Raw genomic sequence first — 21,361 nt, 5'->3', positions numbered from 1 at the left:
CCTGTTATTAATGTAGATCTATCTATTTTTCCCTTGAAATCTTTCAATATTGCTTCATATATGTTAGAGCTTTGCCATTAGATGCATGTTTTAACTTCGCTATTGCTAAAACAAATACCATGCAGTGGATTGCCATACTGATGGGAATTTATTGGCTCACAGTTTCAAGGCTAGGAGAAATTCAAACCAAGGAATCACTGAGGCAATGCTTTCTTTTTGAGGACTGGCAGTCTGGGGCTTGCTGCCAGTAATACTTCATCCTGAACACCATGTGCAATGCACATGGTGGCCTCTCCCTTCTCCTTCAGGTTCTGTTAACTCTCAACTTCTGGCTGCTCCCTCTGGCTTTCTTCCTCTGTTACCTTCCCTATAAGGCCTTCAATAGTAGGATTAAGACCCATCCTAAGCCATAGTGAATCTGAAGGAACTACATTAAAAATATTCTATTTAAAAGGGTTCACATCTACAGAAGTGAATTAAGTTTAAGAAAATGTTTTTCTGGGATACATAGCTCCAAACCACCACAGTGCATATATATTTATAATTGTTATGACTTCTTGTTGAATTGTTTATCAGTATATAGTGATCTTCTTTGACACTCATAACAGTTTTTGCCATAAAGTCTATTTTATCTGATATTATTAGAGCTACCCCAGCTCTACTTTGGTTACTATTTGCAGAGTATATTTTTTCCATCGTTTTACTTTCTACCTACTTGTATCTTTGAATTTAAGGTGAGTCTCTTGTATTCACCATATAGTTATGTCATGGTTTTTTAATCCATTCTGCCAACGTCTGCCTTTTGACAGGAGAGTTTAATTCATTTACATTTAAATAACTACTGATAATATAGGACTTTCTTCTGCCATTTTGTTATTTGGTCTTAGTAAGTATTACCCTTTTCTTATTACTCAATTCTTTCATTAATGCCTACTTTCATAATTATTTGCTTTTTTTTGTATTGTATCATTTTGAATTCCTTATTATTTCTCTCTGTAAATATTTTTCATATATTTTCTTTGTGGTTATCATGGAACTAAAGTTAACATCCTAAACTTATAAAAATCACATTTGATTTGATACCAATTTAACTTCAGTAGCCTACACATACATTGCTCCTGTACTCCTCTGTCCCCATCACCTTTTTGTTGTACTTGTTACAAATTAAATTTTTATACATTGTATACCCAAAACTATAAATGTATCATTAATTTTTATGCATTTGCATTTTAGAAACTTTAGGAAGTAAAAAATAGAATTATATACCAAAAAATACAATGCCATATTACTAATATTCATAATTATCCTGTTTCAGTTAGCTAAAGCTGCTAAAACGCAATATGCCAAAAATGGGCTCGCTTTTGACAGTGCAGATTTATCAATTTACAAGCTTACAGTTCTGAGGCTGTGAAAATGTCTACATCAAGATATTAGTAGGTGATATGGCAATCCTGGACTCCTCTGTCACATGGCAAGGCATGTGGCAGCATCTGCAGGTCCTTCTTTCCCAAGTTTTGTTGCTTTCAGCTTCCAGCTGCTCCATCTGTGGCTTTCTTTCTGAGCTTCTGTGTCTTTCTCTCTGCTTCTCTGTCTTTCTCTCTGTCTTCTTTGTGAATTTCATCTTCTTATAAGGGACTCCAATAAGAAGATTAATATCCAACTGGGGCACACCTCAACTGAAATTACCTAATCAAAAGTTTCCACCTACAACAGGTTTACATACACAGGAATGGATTAGCTTTAGGAACATGATCTTTTCTGGAGTGGTAACAGCTTCAAACCATCACAACTCATAGGGTTAACTTTATCAGAGGTCTTAATTTCATTACGTCCTTCAAACCACTGTCTATTGTTCTTTCCTTTCAGTTTGATGGATGCCCTTTAGCTTTGCTTGTAGGGTAGGTCTAGTGGTAACAGACTCCCTCAGACATTGCTTATCTCATAATCTCTTAATCTCTCCCTCATTTTTGAAAAACTGCCTTGAAAATGTAAAATTTTTGGTTGGTAATTGTTTCCTATTAGCACTTAAAAATTTGTTTTCCCGTTGCCTACTTGCTTCCATGGTGTCTTATAAGATATTGGCATTTAATCTTATTGGTACTTCCTTATACAAAGCAAGTTTTCTCTTGCAGCTAATCAGAACTCTATCATTGTCTTTGGAATTCAACAATTTGATTGCTGTGTGTCTGGATATGGTTCTCTTTGAGTGTATCCTGTTTAGGGCTCACTAAGATGCTTAACTGTGCATATTCATGTCTTTTGTTAAATTGGGGAAGTTTCCTGCCATTATTCCGTTCAATATTTATTTTTCCCCTTTCTTCTCCTTTTGGGACTCCAATAATGCATAAATTCGTACACTTGAAAGTGGCCCACAAGTCTCTTACGCTTCTTAAAATTCTTATTTTTTTTCTCCCTGCTCAGTGTATATTATTTCAGTTGTCTTGTCTTTGAATTCACATATCTTTCTGCTGGCTCCAATCTGCGGGCTCCAATTCTCTCTGGAACTTTTCATTTCAGTATTTATGGTCTTCAACCCCAGTAGTTCTGTTTCCTTAAAAAGAAATTATGTCTTTACATAAAGAATTATGTCATATTGCTCATTTTTTATTTTCCTGATTCTGTTTAGTTCTTTCTCTGTTATCCTTCTTATATGACAGAGATTTCCATGAGTGCCAAGAGCTAAGCAAAGTAAGCAAATTAACCCAAAAAAAACCCCTTTCACATTCTTTGCAAATTTGTTCTGCATTGGCTATTACTGTCCTTCAAGCAGATCAACCCAAAGAAAAAGTGAAGTCTAAGGTCATTGACATCTTTTCTGAGCCTGAGTCTTGCCCTGGGCTTGTGCTTACTGTTTTACAGGAATTTGAATACCTACTCTACTCTCTATGAAATAGACTTTCTCCTGTTCCTGGATATGCTATTTTATTACTTAAAGCAGGTAATCCTTCACTCCAGCCACTTTGACTTGGTTCTTACGCTGCTTTAATTGCCTGTGAACTCCTTCTGCTAGCAGGGAAAATCCTAGGAGAAAGACCCCAAGAATAGTTACCTGGTTCAGTCTTCTAGGCTGCCACTCAATAGATCCGCGCTAAAGTGTAGACCACCCAGCTTAGGCACATAAGGATTCCTTTGCCCTTTCTGGAACAGGGCTAGGGACACACAATGGTAGCATAGGCTGGCTGGCTCCACATTGCTCTGGGGAGAGGATATGTATGAGTAAGTCCACAAGGTTGCCCAGAGCTTCTCCTACTGTTTTTTTGCTTTTTGTTTTGTTGCATGGGTAGGCACCAAGAATCAAATCTGGGTCTCTGGCATGGCAGGCGAGAATTCTGACACTGAGCCACCATTGCACCGTCCTCCTACTGTTTTTAAAGTTGTATTTTCTTGATTTGACCCTCATCTAATTACCACTACCCTGTAACTCTTTTCTGGAGTTTGAGGAAGATGGTTCTGCTAGTTTTTGCCAGTTGTTCAAAGATTCACGGGGATTGGCACCTTGGAGCATCTTATACCACCATCTTGGTCAACAGGAAGCCCTGGACTAGGTTTTAACTTATCTATGCTTTAAATTTCCTTGGTTATAAAATGGGGATTAAAATGGATCTACCTCAGGAGTTTTTATAAAGATTAAAGAGATAATGCTTTAAATCGCTTAGAATAGTGACTAGCATTACAGTAAGTGTGCTCCAAGCATAACTATTGTAATTTTATTGCACTTTGATTAATGAAAGATATGGATCTTGTACTGAATCCAAGCTTAAAATCAAATTGTCAACTGTCAGGTTCGTTTTTTAGTTTTCTAAACTAAAAAAGCAAATACAGTGAAATGGTTTGGTTTAAATAATGGGAATTTATTCACCCATGGTTTTGAGGCCTTGGAGAATGTCCAAATCAAGGACATTTCCCTGAAGACTGTGGCATTTTGGGCTGGCTGTCAGTGATCCTTTATTCCTCTGTCACATGACAAGGCACATGGTGGCATCTGTCGGTCTTTTCCTTCTCTTCTGGGATCTGTTTCATCCCCTTGCTTCCTGTGCCATTCTCTCTGTCTGAATTTCATTCTTTTATTAAGGATGCCAGTATAAGATTAAGGCGCATCCTGATTGAGGTGGATCACACTGTAACTGAAGTAACCTCATCAAAAAGTCCTACTTAAATTGGGTTCATACTCACAGGAATGGGTTAAATTTAAGAAAATGTTTTTCTGTGGCATATACAGCTTCAAACCACTGCAGCTTTCTAGGTCTACTGTAACAAAGCACTACAAACTAAATACCATGCTTTCTCTGATGTCTATAGGGCTCTGGTGATGGTTTGTCAGCAGTCCATGGTGTTCTTAGGATTGTGACATAACTCAATCTCATCCTCTGGCATATGGCCATCTTCTTTCTCTGCCAGTGTCTAATTTTCCTGTTATTGCAAGGATAGCAGTTATTTTAGGTTAGGACCCAACCCAATAAAGTTTGGCCTTATCTTAACTGATAACATTTTCAAAGATCCTGCTTCCAAAACCTAACACATTCATGGGACCAGGGGTTTGGACTTGAACACAATTCAATCCCGTAAAGGAAAGTATTTACAGATAAAAGACTATAGACAGAGGCCTTTATGCTACATGGGAAATAGTCAAGTTTATCATTTGTGAGTATCATTTGGGGGGGGGAGGGTTGTAACTCCACTTTTTAAAGTTATTTATTTTAATTGACATATATTATATATTCACATACAATGTAATCATCCAAAGAGTACAATGATTCACAAGAGCATAATTTTATTTTTTGCCTGAAAAGAAACTAAGATGCCTGTCCTTCATGCTTCCTCAGGTAAAATAAGTAATCTTCTAATCTGCAGAGATTGCACATAAGTGTGGGAGTCTAACCTTGAAACTCCATACCACCCACAGGAATACATTTGTGTACATGTTAAACAGCCACATCTTCCCCCTTCCCTAGGGCCTGCTTGATATTATAGCAAATCATACTTGTCTGTCTTCCCAACTAAAGCATAAATTTCTCAAGACCAAGATCTTTGCCTAGCCTCTATAATTTTATAGCTCCTAATACAGACCCTCAATCTCAAAAAATATTTCCTCTATAGAATTCCTTGCTTCCATTCTTTTAATTTTTCTTTTTTTCATTTAAAAATTTTTTAAAATTGTAAAATAAACACATATGCAGAAAAGTGATAAATGTCAAAGTACAGTTTAACAAGTAGCTATAGAGCAAAGTTTCAAAGTGTGGTATGGGTTACAGTTCCACAATTTCATGTATTTCCTTCTAGCTGATCAAATACACTAGAGACTAACAAGAAATATCAATATAATGATTCAGCAGTCACAATCATTTGTTAAATCTTATCTTCTCTGTTACAACTCCTCCTTCTCATTTGATTCTTCTCCCAATCTTCAGGAATATTTGGGCAATGACCATTCTAACTTCTTCAAGTTGAAAAGGAGTGCAGATGTTATGGGGAGGTGGGATGCAGCTAGCTGATATTTTTGGACAGACTGGTGCTTTTGGGTTTCAGGACCTATCTGGCCTAGGGCCAATCTGGAGGTTTTAAGTTTCTGGAAAATAGACTTAATGAGTTTTTATAGGGCCACAGATAGAGTTCCGGTTATTCTTTAGGGTCTTCAGAAATATTCCTGGTTGGAGTTTGGCATACCATGGCAATTTTCAAAATCTAGCTGATGCTTGCATAAGAGTAACATCCAGAGCTTCTCAGCTCTATTTGAAATCTCTTGGCCCTAATATCTTATCTTGTTACATTTCTTTTCCCCTTTTTGGTCAGGAAGGCATTGTCAATTTCATGATGCCAAGGCCAGGCCCATCACTGGAGTCATGTCCCCACATTGCCAGGGAGACCTATGCCCCGGACATCATGTCCCACATAGAAGGGAGGGTAATGAGTTTACTTGCAGTTGGGCTTAGAGAGAGAGGCCACATCTGAGCAACAAAAGAGGTTCTCTGGAGGTGACTCTTAGGCATAATTATAGGTAGGTTTATCTTCTCCTTACAGAAATAAGTTTCTAGGAGCAAGCCTCAAGATCAAGGGTTTGACCTATTAACTTGGGAGTCCTTAATGCTTGAGAGAGTATCAGGAATTTCCCAGGTAAGGACATTTAATAGTACCATATTTTTTCTCCAGTCCCTCAAAAGACTTTGCCAATACTTAAAAAATTATCTATTGACTTTTATTCTCTGCTGTGTGACATTGAGAAAAAAGCATGGACTTGGAATCAAGAGATGTATATTAAATTCTGGTCTTGCCCTTCACTGGATGAGTATACTTAAACTGGTAGCTTCAGCTTTTCACACATAAGATAGGAATAACATTTTCCTCAAAGATACCGTGAAAACCAAGTAAGACCATAGATGATCATATTTGACTCTGAATTTTGCCGTGTTGAGTCAAATCTCTAATTTTAATTCCTGAAACTTTTTTTTTGCCAAAGGTTGCACTTATTTGTCCTTGACTGCCATATTTCCATGGAGTTGTTTGTTTTTGAGTAATAGACTTTGTTTTTTTGAAGAATTTTAAATTTGTAGAAAATTTGAGCAGATAGTACAGCAAGTCCCTATATAACCTCCCATCCTCCAACAGTTTCCTGTTATTAACATCTGACAAATTAATATGTTACATTGTTATAATTAATGTCAGTATTTTTACATTATTACTATCTAAAGACCATTGTTTATTCATATATTCAGATTTCATTAGTTTTTAACCTAATGTCCTTTTTCTGTTCTAGGATACCATCCAGGACACCACATTATATTTGGTTGTTATATGTCATCAGGCTCCTTTTGGCTGTGACAGTTTCTCATATGTTCCTTATTTCTGATGACCTTGACAGTTCTGAGGAGTGCTGGTCAGGTATCCTACAATATACAATATACAATACACAATATTCGCCTATTGGAATTTTTCTGATGTTTTTCTTATTAGACTGGAGTTATGGGTTTGGGGAAGGAAGATCACTGAGGCATCACACCATATTAGCGTATATTCTATCAACATGATTTATCACTTTTGATGTTGATTTTGATGACTTGGCTGAAACAGTGTTTCTCAGATTTCTCCACTGTAAATTTATTTGTCCTCTGCCCCCTTTCTATACTGTATTCTTTATGAGTCACCAGCTTAAGTGTTGGAAGAAGCCCACAATTAAGGAGTAGGGAATTACTCCTCCCTTTCTAAACATTTTTAAAACCAAATACTTGATGCATGATACCTTGCCAGAGCATATAAGGTAGTGATGTCTATCCTTACCTGCCTTACTCAGAATCCCTTTTATGGGAAGTTGCCTCAACCCACACTCCCTGCTAAATGGACAGCATTCCACAAAACTCTGATTGGGACAGAGATGGCCACCTGACCTGAAGAGCCCATTAATAGATCAACAAATATGATTTGTGGAATGGCCTAAAAAGACAAGAGCCCATCAGATTCCCTCTCTCAGAAAAGTAACAGAGATCATGGTGGGGACAGGACATAGACTGTCATATGAGGTGGTACAGGAGCACCCTATGGACAATATAACTGAGGAAGCTGTTTAGAAGAGAAGAAAGAGAATGGAAGATAAAATGACAATGCCATGATAAAGGAAAAAAATTAAAGTGGTTAGCTCCCATTCCTTACTGATGTTTGGTTGTTCAGTTTTTTAGTACCTCCAAACATTAGGGACTTGTGCTCAACATCATTAGCTATCAGGGATATGCAAATCTAAACTACAATGAGATACCATTTCACACACATTAGAATGGCTACTATTTAAAAATGGAAAATAACATGTATTGGAGAGTATGTGAGAAGTAGGAAGACTCATTCATTGCTGGTAGCAGTGTAAAATAATGCAGTCATTGTGGAAGACAGTTGGCGGTTCCTCAGAAAGCTAAGTATAGAACTACCATATGAGCTGGTAATCCCACTAGTAGGTATATAGCCAAAATAATTGAAAGCAGGACTCACATAGATATTTACATATGATGTTCTTAGCATTATTATTCACAACTGCCAAAAGATGGAAGCTACTCAAGTGTCCATCATCCAATGAATGGATAAATAAAATGTGGCATTTATATATAATAGAATATTATTCAGCCATAAAAAGGAATAAAGTCCTGATAATGTGATAACATCGATGAACTTTGAAGACATCATGTTGTGTGAAATAAGCCAGATGCAAAAGGGAATAGGGAATGGGAAGTTAAGGTTTAAAATATACAAGTCTCCTATTTGGAATGATGGAAATGTTTTGCTAATGGATAGTGCATTACTATGCACTATCACAACGTTGTAAATGCAATTTCTAGCACTACAATATATATATTAATATGATTAAAAGGGAGAAATATTAGATTGTATCTATAGCCCCAGATAATTTTTTTTTAATCCATGCAACTCCACTATACAAACTGTGAACCTTAAGTTAAACTATGGACTTTAATTAATAATACAATTGCAAAGATATCATCAGTTATAGTTTATGGTCTATGCCAATACAAGGTGTTGGTGCAGGGTGGTATATGGAAATCCTGTATTTACAGATGATTGTTATTTAAACCAGCATCTTCTTTAATAAAGAAAAAAAAAAGAGGGACTTGAGACTGAGAGGATTGGAACTTAGAAGAAAGATCATGCTGTATGTTCACATTATCAAAAATGTGATTCTCCTTGAAATCTGACAAAATGAAAAAAAGTCTAAAATAAAGGAAATGAGTTTTGTCTACACTGAACTCAGGGAATGGCCAAAATCCCATATCACATATTCCCCAAAACAGTACTAAAATCAATACAATTCAGCCTGAATTGAAAAAGGTACATATAAAGTTTATTAATCAAAAGTTGAGTGCAGTGTGTGGCGAGTAAATGGAGGTGGTTCTGAAAGGTCTTGGGAAGAACTCTTAACTTAGAGGAAGGTAAACTGAAGCTATCATATGGCTGTAGGAGGAATAGGAAATGCCTTGCCTCAGATCCATTCCCCAAGCATGGAATGATCTTGAGGATGATGCAAAGTAGAGAAATCATGGCCAGGTATTACTTGCCCCATTCCCCAACCTGGCCTAGCTTATTAACCAATGGGCCAAGGACTGGAAACAAGCCTTTGTAGCAGAAGAGATGAGAACAGTAGATTAAGAGCTAGCTTTTCAGCTACCAACAAAAGGCAACTATGGAAAGAAAGTACACATGTGATGACCCAGCAAAGCCTCTTGGATCCTGTGGTTTTCCCTCTTATGGCTTCATCACAATCTGACTCACCCAAAATAGAAGCACAAGCTACAGTCTTAAAAGAGCCTCCACCCCCATGATATGGAACTAGAGTTGCCAGGCATGCCATATATATTTAATAATTTAGTGCTGAGACTTTTCCAGGGCACTCTGAACATTCTGTACTGAGTTTTTTTTTCAATGAAGTACAAAAATTTGGCACTTAGAGCTATTTTTCCAACTTAGTAATTGCCGCTTAAATAATTTACATGGCAACATAAGTAAAAAATCATACCTCCATAAATAAAATATGGACAATATCTTATGATATTGTCTTCCTGAAAGTTTGGCCAAGAGAAGACAAAAATGCGGAACTAAGAATTAAAAGTACTTATTTTTCCTATTAATAAGTACTTTCCTATTAATAAGTAATACTCATTAACCACTCTTAATTAACGATAACTTTGGACTAAGACACATGATCTGAAAATTAGCCACTCACTGTAGTAACCACCCTCTGGTGACACACTGTGCTTTCATTATATTACATGGCAAAAGAGATTTTTCTGATGCATTTAAAGTTACTAATCAGTTGATTTTTAAATAGAGAGATTTGGATGGTCTGACACAATCAAATTAGCTCTCTAAGAACAGGGAGTTTTCACAGTTAGTTGTAGAAGAGGAGCCAAAAGTTGGAAGCATGGGTGGGATTCAACATGCCATTGCTGGCTTGAAGGTAGAAAAGGTCTTGTGGAAATGAACTGAGAGTGTCCTGTAGTAGCTGAAAGGACTCTTAGCTTTTTTTATCCTTAGAAAACAAGGATATCAGCCCTTCAACAACAAGGAACTGAATTCTGCCAACAACCTGAAATGAGTTTGGAAGTGGATTCTTTCCAGGGCAGTCTGATGACAATGCAAAACCCAGACATCCTCTTGATTTCAGCTTGTAAAACCTTGAAGAAAGAACCCAGGCATGCCAAGCTGGATTTCAGGCCCACAGACTGTGAGCTAATGAATGGGTGTTGTTTGAATTTGCTAAATTTTGGTAATATGATAACACAGCAATAGAAAACTATTACAAGTAGCCAAGCTTCTGAAAATCAGCACATCAACAACAGCCTCATTCCAGTAACTATCCTCCTAAAGTTAGCAAATCAATGCCCACCCAAAGCTTCTAAAGTCAGCCAATCAGTGACAGCCCCATACTTCTCTATAGACAACAGCCAATCAGCATGTGCCTCAGTCCAGTGACCATACTTCTGAAAGTCAGCTGGTCACCAGCTACCTTACTGCAGTGACCACAGTGAATTTACACAGTTCAAAGTCTGCTAATCCCTGAACATCAGCCTTATTTAAGCTCTTCTCTGGCTTTATTTGGAGAGACTGTATCTTACAAGCACAGCTCATTTGCACAAGAAAGTGGAAGTTCACCTATTCTTGCATCATATATTGAGTTTAATTTATTGTTAGTTTATAAGTTTGCAACCTTTCAATGGTTCAGCCACTCTTTATAGTTAGTTATGAGTTTGAGTTCATGATTGAAAAATGCATGGTTGCATCTGTGGGATTATCAAATTCAGTCTTTCCAGTTCTTGCAGTGATCACCATCAACTATTTTTTATTTGTAAAAATTTGAACCGAAAATGCCAAAATTCAATGTAAGTTTTGCCATGAATGTTTTGAACCATGGACATTTGTTAAATAAGGAAAAAGTCCTTTGGAAGCTCTTTGTGCAATATGTCATTGTCCATTTAATATTGTTATTGTTGGAGAGTCAGATATAAACTATTATGTACTAATAGCTAAGCTTTAAGAGATGTATGATTTCTTCAACTAGTACTAGAGAAAGTGATAGAAATAAATATCTTTATTAAAAGAAATTCAGATGAAGAAGATAAAATTGCAGCAGAAGTTGCAATGGTTTTCTATGTTGCATATCATCATTCTTGCAGTCCAAATTATCATTTGAATGCACTAATACAAGAGGTATTTTCTGGTTCAAAAATTACAAGCAAATTTTCAAGTGTCAGGACAAAATCTACTGCAATAATAAAAAAAAAATGTAACAGCTCCATTTACTACTACAGAAATTAGCAAAGATCTTAATGTCTCACTTTTTTATAGCATAGTCATGGATTCAAGTAATCAAATGGAGAAAAAATATTCCCTTTGTTTTTGCAATAGTTTTCTCATGAAAAAGGCTTGCAATAAGGCTATTGTGAGTAAAACCCCTTCCAGATGAAATTTTAGAAACCATAGCAAATTTTTGTAGAAATTCTCTTATTGACTAAAGAGTTAACGAGAAAAAAAAAAAAGTACTACTTTTGGTGGAGATAATCCAAATACAAATTTTGGCAAATGTTTGCATAAATGTGCAGACAATGCTTATTCATCAAAGTTGAAGCAAAAACAAGAATGATTCCATGGAAGGTGTTGGCTATCCTGCCCATATTGTGCATAAAGCTTCTCAAATATCATCTCATGCCCTTTATGTTGACATTGAAGTAATTGTCATGGAATTGTTCTCTTCAGCATTTATACTATTTAAACTGAATGACTAAAGGATTTTTGTGATTTTGTTAGCATTCAGTGATTTCTCTCACATTCAAAAATCTGTTGCTTCTCTTTAACAAATGCAGCTAGAGAATCCTTAGTTTCTATGAAGCACTGAAATGAGGGAATAATCAGAATAAACAGCCTACCAGGTCCAGCTGAACATTGGGAAAGGAATGTAAAAGACATTTTCTTCTTTTTGTAGTTTCACAAGTTGCATCGTGATATTCCATCAAAGGTAAAGCGAGAGTAGAGCAGAAAGATATCTATATAATCCAGAGGAAGAACCATTTTAACTGAAGAGACTAAATTATCTGAACTCCAAATTGAAATACTTGGTTAAAAAAAATGTAAGTACATTTATAGGACAATTTAAAAGAATATTTCAAATCAGGAGGGCTAACAGCAAGAGGTCTGGTCAATTCACTGGAAAGGGATACTAAAAACCCTGTATGGCTGTCCATCTTCCTTATGATTCAAAAAGTGATAAATCTCAATTGAGCCTATTCCTTTCCTCCATATCTTTAAGAAGCAGAAGATAAGAGATTAAATCTCAGGCAGCTTTGAATGATGACCCTTAAGGACATGTTCCATTCTTTATCTGTGTCACAGAGAACATTGCAGAGGCATCCATATGACTAGACATCTTTCAATTAAATAGAAATGTAACTCAAGGGAAACTATGGATTCACATTATGTCAAGACAGAGATATTCTTTGCTGTATTTAGAAAGACCTCCGCATCCCAGATATCCTATATCTCACCATTTACCCTCAGGCTAGAGATGCCTCTTTCTGAATGTGAAAACAGTACATGCCATTTTAACACTTCTCAAATCCATATAAACATGCAAAAGGCTGAAAACACACTCAGGGCTGGACATTCACTGATATAATGGATAAAAAGCAACACATAGCTTGCATATATATATATATATATATATAATATATGTGTTGTGTATATATAATTTTTTTTTTTTTTGCATGGGCAGTCACCGGGAATTGAACCTGGGTCTCCAGCATATCAGGTGAGAATTCTGCCACTGAGTCACCATCACACCCCCCAACACATAATATTTTATTTGTGAGGTGGCTGCACAATTTATTTTCAAAGGACTACTCATGTGTAATGGATCCTAGGGTTTATGACAGTTCATGAATGTAAAGAGATCAACGGTTTATTAAATATTACCCATTAGAGAACCACACTCACAGTTGCCATCAATAAAAGGTTATGGAGAAAGAAAAATAAGGAACTGAATATAAAAAATAAACCTTTGAAAATCCATCAGTTTTATGTGCTAAGTTCTTTTTAGCATTTTTGCATTTTGTCTCTAACTAGAAACAAGTTGTGGCTGGTAAGAGGATGAGGGATCCTCTCTTTTGGATGCAACATAAAGGAATTCAATAGCTCAGTATTCCACAGAAGAGCTTAAAGCAAAATAGTAATAATAAGTCAACTGTTAAGATAGATACTAACCATTTGAATTAGGAGAAATTTAGCTGGATTTCCCAATGCTGGAGACCTCTATTTAATGCTAAGTATCCAAAGCCACACTAATTCCTAATGAATAAGCAGAAGGAAAAATGATCTATCTCAAATAAAGCCTCTCATAAGACAACAGGGGATAATATATATCCCTTTACCCTTCCCAAATGTCAGGAATACAGCAGGTTGTCTAGTCCTGGCTTCAGAGAACCTGAGAAGGCTAAGGAAGGCTGAGTTTTTCAAAGCAAAAAGCTGAGCTCAGCTTTTCTCTCTGTTACTGCGTTATCAGCCTCCTGTACCCACATAGCCCCTAGTCTTCTTATTCCTAAATGCTTTCCTTCCATCTACTATCTGCAGTCCCAGAATCTGATGGTTCAGATAAACCTGTGTCACATTTTGGTAGTTATATCAGTCCTTTGTGGGAAGGTCAAGTTGACCTTTGAAGTATCTGAAGGGCACTAATACACACCCAAGTTTAGAAAGGACTACAAGATAATACTTATTGGTGCACACAAACAAAGACTTTCCACTGTTCGTACCCAACTTAAATCTTTAGGATCATCTCTCATTTTCCCTCTCCTTCCACTTGCATAAAGTCAATATTCGGTCTTCATTGCCTCCATGCCTTTGCACATGGAAAACTCATACTAATCCTCAGGACATTTTAACTTCTCAGTAAAACAGCTTCTAGTTCATCCAGGGAAATTTAGTCACTTCTACTCTGTACTTTTATAGGACTTTGTTCATCCAAACACCTATCACATTATATTATTATATTAGTAAAATTCAAGGGAAGGGATCTTGTTGCAATCATCTATTGATTAACATAACTACTGGCTTATGGTAAATGCTGGATGTGTTTTTGAATGAATTAATGAATAATCATTGTCTAAAATTATTTGCTTTATTTTTCTGTAAAACTAGTTTTATAATGTAGCTGTTTTCAATATGACAATTTTTTCTATAAATAATTGTAATAGAGGGAAGACAGTGAAAGCACCAATTGCATCAAGTCCTAGAAGGCTATCAATTTATGTCACACGGACTAAGGAAGTAGAAAAACTCTCAAAATCACAATGTTAAACACAGGTTTATTATAACAATGAAAATTGTGTTTATAAAACCATTTATATTTCAAATTCTCCTTTCTCTCAACTAAAAATAACAGAAAATGCCATATATTATGTGTACACTTTGCATCAGAAGAGGCCTTAAGAAATACCAATAACATAGATTTTTACAATCAATGGGGGCCTTTTGGTTATCTGGTTCGAACTCCAGCTATCTATGAAGATCTACAAAATCCCTGATAACTGCTTATCACCATTCTACTTGAATACTTCTAGTGATGGAGAGTTCACTACTTAAGACGGCACTTGATTCCATATTTTGATAATTATGATGTCTGAGTTATGCCCAAATCAGCCTCCTTTAACCTTCAGCTACTGATCACAGACCTTTCTTTTCAAGCCACAAAGAATATGCCTTCTTCCCTATGATAGACCTACACAAAATTTAAAACAGCTATCATAGTCACCCGACATTTTTTCTTTTCCAGACTAAACATCATCATTTCATTCAGCTGCTTCTCATATGTCATGTTTTTCAGCTTTTTTACCAATCAGATTAATATTTTCTAGACATATTTCAGTTTGTCTCTAACACTTCTAAGATGTGGAGCCTGGGGAAACACTCCAAGTAAGATTTTCTCAGTAAAAATAATTTCCAAGATTAGGACTAACATATATCTCTCCTCCTACACTCTGTATAAGTACTGTCCCAAACTTAAACTGGAGTTTACTTGACATAGAATTAAATCTTGGCATTTGCTAGCAGGAAAGAGAATGACATGAAGGCTGCATGGACCAGAGCTAAGAAAACTGATCCAATTCCAGTACTAGCACTTTAGTTTGGAGGCAAACTGCTTAAATGAATGCCAGATGCACTGAGGGTGTTCAAGGAGTCTAATCTGATACGTGGGGATCAAGCTGTAGTAATAATAGAAGTTGGAATGGTAGCAGCATCATGTCTTCATTAGGCTGTGGGGTAGGGCCTCAGTCATCAGCTGGGGAACACGAGGGTTAAGATCAAACCACTGGGCAAAGAGGTTGCAAAAGGCCAATCAAATTATTGTCAAACCAACTAGGGTATAAAGAAGGGTTACATTTCTAGCGGGAGACTAGAGTATTAAGTATGAATCAAAATGGCTCTGGAGACCTCCACTTTCTAAACTGTTTCCTCATATAAAATGGGGATATAATGGTGCCTACTTTAAAAATTTGCTGTGAGGATTTAGTGGGGTAATATATGTGAAATCTGGCATATGGTTAGTGCTTACCAAATGCTATTATTAGAGATTAAAATGTGTAAATAACATGTAAATGAAGTAATGTTAAAACCATTTTCACTTTTGAAGCCTTTTTAAAAATAATTATGCACAAAGGGCATTTTCTTGAATTTAACACTTCCTTTAAGAAAAATATTATACCTACTTTTTTGAAAGGTGACCAACAATATGCATTGATTGGAAATTGCTTGTAAAGTGTGCTTTACAATGTTATAATAGATTGTACAAGGATACAAGCCATAAACAAGCCAAAAATACAAATGCATACTATGATTCATTATAATCTTCATAATATGTGTACCCATTGTATGGCTAGAATATGTATATCTCATTTTCAGATTTTACTTTCAAGTAAAATGATGTCTTTAGCATAAATTTTTATAATCAATCTTTTTGTAACATAAATTCAGATTTATCAGTCCAGTCAGAATTTTTCTAGGTGGTACAATGTAATACCCTTTAGAATTTCCATTAGCCCTTTTCCCAGACCCATACTATTTTGCTTCTAATAACTAATTATCTAAAACTTACGAGGCATGGGCACCGCCCAATGGTGGGTGTGTGCTTCTCTAATCCTATAGCTGTGATCCAGAGAAATGGGAGTGACATCATCTGTGACAATAAAAAAACTTTTCTTGGTCAGTGAAGACCTATATATAAAAGTCACATTTAAGGGTCTAGAGTCCAATTGATCAGCTTTCTCAACTTTATTCAACATTAAGAAAGCATCAGGTGCTAATAGATCTGAAAGAGTATCTTGTCCGAAGATACTGTATGGTAAGTTATCTTTATTTTCTCTGCTAAATTAATGTGATGTTTTATAATCAAGCAATTATTTAATTTGCATCGGGTTCTTCAAATATCATGCTGCTTAAGGAAAAATGTTAAGGGGGAGGTAAATTATGTTTAATAGAAAATGTCACAAAACAAACCTATGCTACTAAAATACTTTAAATCATTTATTTTTGAGTTTGAAGTCTTTTCAGATGATTTGCTTTACTTAAACTCATCTGAAATTACTGGCAAAATAATAAAATTCTGGCTTGTTATGTTTTTACGGAATTATTATACTGAAATTTTGAAGTAAAACAGCCTAATGAGTGAATGATTCTGATTTACATAACTAATATAAATTTATAAAGTAGAGTTAAAATTCCGTTTTTTTTTCCCTGAAGAGTATTGGTATATAGATTATTTTATGGCTGATAGAGAGCTCAATCTATAAACTAAAGTTGGATAAACAATCTGTTGAATATTTATATGGATCTTTTAAACTAAATGAAAGTCTTTTCTAATTTTCAAATGTGAAAACTTGTACATGAATTTTATGGGTATTTCACAGCTGCTTTTGTCATGACATTCTTATAAGAAGTACAACCCTCTATTAAGAACCAGGAAGCAAAGCAGAGTTTTAATCTGAGGTGACAAGGTAAATGCTACAAAACTGGGATTAGACTTCAGTGTTCCCTGTCCTTCAGCTACAGTGCCAGTTTCTGACATAAACCAAAACTGAAGGCTATTCATTTGTTACGCCAATCAATTGCTTTATATTGCAGAGTGAAAAGTAGCAGATTATAATGCTTCTTATGTTAATTCTAAATGATGAACTTTTCCTTTAAAATATGAGCACACAGCTACTCTCTATATATGCTAAAAGGGCGAACACTAAGCCTATGAAGAAGCACTTCCATAAGTGCTTTGCAATTATTGTAATGCAGATGAAGGCAATAATATTCCATACTGATACAAAAAGCTTTATGAGTAAAAGAGGAAAAAGCTAAAAATTATATTAAAACATAATTAAATAAAATATGTTGAATAAATAAGATGCATATGGTATTTATTTGCAGCTAAAGCTCTAAATTATACACTTTTTATCAGTGTATAATAATACACTCATGTGTATCTTTTCAATGCTTTGACAGCCTTTTTAATCATAGGCGTGTGTATTAATTCAGTAAAAATCTCTTTAAATCAGAGCCTATTAATTTAGTATTTCTGGTATTGTACCTGAAATGAAATTTACTTATGAAAAAAAGATTTACTGAGGAAATAAAAAGAACTAACCATTTTCAAGCAAACTATAAGTGTTTAGCTATAAACAACATAAAATTGGAAGGAAGTTTTAAAAAGCAAACTCTTTCAATTCCTCATGTGACATAAATTCATATATTAAAACTTGCACACTAACTAAAAAGATACCTAAGGGGAAGTAAAACTAATATAATTTCTCATCAAATTATGTGCATATAAAATATATATAAACTTATCTCTAAAATAAACAGGCTAATTCCAAAACTCTATCATGGAAACCAGTCCAATTAGTTTACTGTCACACTGCATATAGTTGTATGGTTATGAATGTAAACTGCTGTAATTTTAATTATATAGTTTGGAGTATTAAAAATATTTTTAAATACCTCCTCTTTGATTTTCCTTTTAGTGAAGATGGTGTCTGCAAAAGACATGACTAAAGTAATGATTGTCTTGTTTGCAATATGTTTCCTTACAAAATCGGAGGGGAAAACCATTAAGTAAGTACTATAGCCATTTCTCCATGGTGAGAGAATGGGAAATGGATTTTTAAATTGCCTTTTTGATTTGGAAGTGGGAGGCTAATGAAGTGGCTCTCTCTGTTTCTTTTCCTCCCAGGAAGAGATCTGTGAGTGAAATACAGCTTATGCATAATGTGGGAAAACATATGAACTCGATGGAAAGGGTGGAATGGCTACGTAAGAAGCTGCAGGATGTGCACAATTTTCTTGCCCTCGGAGGCCTTTTATCTCCCAGAGTTGGTGGGTCCCAGAAGCCTCGAATAAAGGAGGACAATATCCTGATTGACAGCCATCAAAAAAGTCTGGGAGAGGTAGACAAAGCTGATGTGGATGTATTAATCAAAACTAAAACCCAATAAAAACAGATATGATCAGAGCACTGCTCTACATAGCATAGGCCAACAATATTACATGCTGCTAATTTTTCAAGCTCTAAGAAAATCATCAAGTGCCAATATTTCTAATATTACCAAACTTTACATATAATCCATTGCTAGCCATAATGATGAAATTTTAACAAATTGTTCTGTCTTTTCATTTAAAAAGCTATTTCCGTTGTTCTATTCCTATTGTTTATTCTTCTTAAAGTAAGTTATTGCATAACTTATAAAAGAATAAAATTGCACTTTTTAACCTCTTTTCTGTCTTACAATGAAAAATAAAAATTTGATTCTGATTATAAATAAATGAAATTCTCACTTTTCACAAGTATGTCTTTTTGGCTATGAATGTCATCAATACGTTTAAAACAATAAGGACTGTCATCAATAGGTTTACATCAATAAGGACTATGTTAGAACAATACAAAATGTTTTTTTAAATCATGTTTCACATTATTTTGATATATTGAACATCATCTTGTTTATATCACAAAAGTACCAGATCCCAAATCCTTTATACATACATACCATGTCCTCTTCATTTCAGAAAAGGAAATGATGAAATGCTAAGCAACTTTCATTGTTGTTTTTTTAAAAGATGGAAAATGGTCTGAAACCTGAATGCAAAAAGCATTTGCTCATACACAAAACCATTGATCATATTTCTAGTCTGGCCTTCAAATTGCAAAGGTTAGAATTTTCATATTTATTAGAAGATAAATTCATTCATTTGACAAATATTTGTTTAGTGCCCATTATTTGTCAAGTACTTCATTGGGAGCTGGACATAGATGGTGAGCGAGAAAAACACATTTCCTGCCTTTATAGAGCCTACATTTTAGTGGGGAAGATAGACATTAATTCATTATGAACTTTGATAAGTGCTATGAAAGAAAAGTATGAGATACTACAAGAATATAAAATACAGAGTCCATATGGTTCAAGTACCCTTGACCTAAGCCTGGGTCATGCTTCCAGAATGATCCCCTTTGCTCTGACCACTATACCTTTTGTTTTTGTGTACCATACTATACAGGATTTGAAGTTCTGACCTAATCCAACAATTAACTGGATTTAATCAAATTTACCCAATGAAATTAAATAGGCCTGTTTAAGTGTTAGCTATTGTGTTACCTAGGTACTGTTAATTGTTAATTGGTGTGCTAAGTGTTTAATGTCTGTTTAACTGTTAATTGATGTGTTTGGTGTGTGTTCCGTACAGGATTTGAGGTCCTGGCCTAAATTTGTCTGTTGAGTATTCTCCTAAAAAAAAAAGGAATCCAACAACTAATTGGTATTTAATGAAATTAATTAGGCCTGTTTAAGTGCTACCTGGTATATTACCTGGGTACAGTTAGAGTTAATGTTTGCTAAACAGTTCATCAGTATGTTAAGTGTATAATGTCTGTTTGTTAATTGGTGTGTTCAGTTTGGTATTAATTGGTGTGTTACTTAAATAAGTGTTAAGTGTCTGTTTAAATTTGTTGACTGGTATGTTCCTGCATTTGTATTTCTTTTTTAAATTATCTAAAAAGGGAAACTTTGGGCTGTATTGAAAATTGAAAAGATGTTGGTTGTCTATCAAAAAAATAGTTTATTTCGTAATAGACCCTTTTTTAAAAAAAGACTGAAACAGCTATCTGTACACCAGTTTTTTAGCAGTGTTTTTCACATTAGCGAAAAGGTGGAAGGCTCCTAAATCTCCATCAACAGATGAGAGGAAAAACAAAACTTGATACATACATACAATGGAAAAAAGGAACGAAGTTCTAAAATGTGCTAGAACATGGACGGACATTGAGGATATCATGTTGAATGAAATAAGCCAGATACAAAAGGACAGATATTATATGCTTTCATTTATATTAAATAACTAGAATATGCAAATTCATAGAGACAGAAATTAGATTACAGGTTACCAGGGATGGGAAAAAGGGAATGGGGGGCTAATGCTTAATAGGTATAGATTTTATGCATGGGTGATGGAAAAGTTTTGGTAATAGATGGTGGTGATGGTAGCACTACCAAGTGGATGTTATTAATGTCATTTGGTTGTGTACTTGAAATGGGAAATTTTATGTTGTGGTATGTTACCACAATTAAAGAAAAAACAAAAAAAGCAAACAAAAGAGTCCACATATGCTTGAAACCAGTTCTGAACTCTCCATGATGTTCCATTGGTCTTTTTGTCTGCTATTATGCTAATAGCATAACGTCTTTTTTTTAAATGCAATTTTATTGATATATATTCATATAACATATAATCATCCAAAGTTTCCAATCAGTGGTTCACAATATCATCATATAGTTGTACATTCATCACCACAATAAATTTTGAACATTTCCATCACTCCAAGAAAATTAAAATAAGAATAAAAATTAAAATTAAAAATAACACCCAAAACATCCATACCCCTTATCCACTCTATTATTTATTTATTGATTTACCTGTATTTTCTTACTCATCTGTCCATATACTAGATAAAGGGAGCATCAATCACAAGGTTTCCATGATTTCATGGTCATACCATGAAAGTTATATAGTTATTCAATCATCTTCAAGAATCAAGGCTACTGGTGATGTCATCAACATGGCTACATAACAGCTACTGAAATCTCTCCCCAGTGATTCAGCTAAAAAAAAGAACAATTCTGAATTGTTTTGAAATCCAGAGGAATATATGGACTGGAGAGGGACCTACAAATGCCAAATTGAAGAAATAGAAGGATATCAGGTAGGAAGTTTCCTCCCTATTAACCAAGAAATCAGGATTTGAGAGATGATTTTGATTACTGAATCTTTATATAGATAATATCTTTTTGCTTTC

The 21,361-nt window shown here is 34.9% G+C and overlaps 2 protein-coding genes across 3 annotated transcripts in view; one reads left to right on the top strand and one right to left on the bottom strand.

The window, feature by feature from the left end:
* Positions 1 to 21,361, bottom strand: part of LOC143644704 (uncharacterized) — an 86,517-nt gene that overhangs the window by 39,107 nt on the left and 26,049 nt on the right. The gene's annotated exons all lie outside the window — the stretch shown is intronic.
* Positions 18,047 to 18,645, top strand: PTH (parathyroid hormone). The gene is made up of 2 exons (XM_077112256.1): positions 18,047 to 18,132; positions 18,251 to 18,645. Exons 1-2 carry the CDS (start codon positions 18,047 to 18,049, stop codon positions 18,510 to 18,512), a joined length of 348 nt encoding a protein of 115 aa, XP_076968371.1. The 3' UTR covers positions 18,513 to 18,645.

The sequence above is a fragment of the Tamandua tetradactyla genome, chromosome 8, assembly GCF_023851605.1.
Source record: "Tamandua tetradactyla isolate mTamTet1 chromosome 8, mTamTet1.pri, whole genome shotgun sequence".
Taxonomy (NCBI): domain Eukaryota; kingdom Metazoa; phylum Chordata; class Mammalia; order Pilosa; family Myrmecophagidae; genus Tamandua; species Tamandua tetradactyla.
Note: the sequence above shows the minus strand (reverse complement) of the source record. Positions and strands in the feature narration are given on the sequence as shown.

Coding starts and splice junctions, on each gene's coding strand:
- PTH (XM_077112256.1), top strand. CDS start 18,047: ATGGTGTCTGCAAAAGACATGACTAAAGTAATGATTGTCTTGTTTGCA. Junction 18,133..18,250: donor TCGGAGGGGAAAACCATTAA/GTAAGTACTATA, acceptor TTTTCCTCCCAG/GAAGAGATCTGTGAGTGAAA.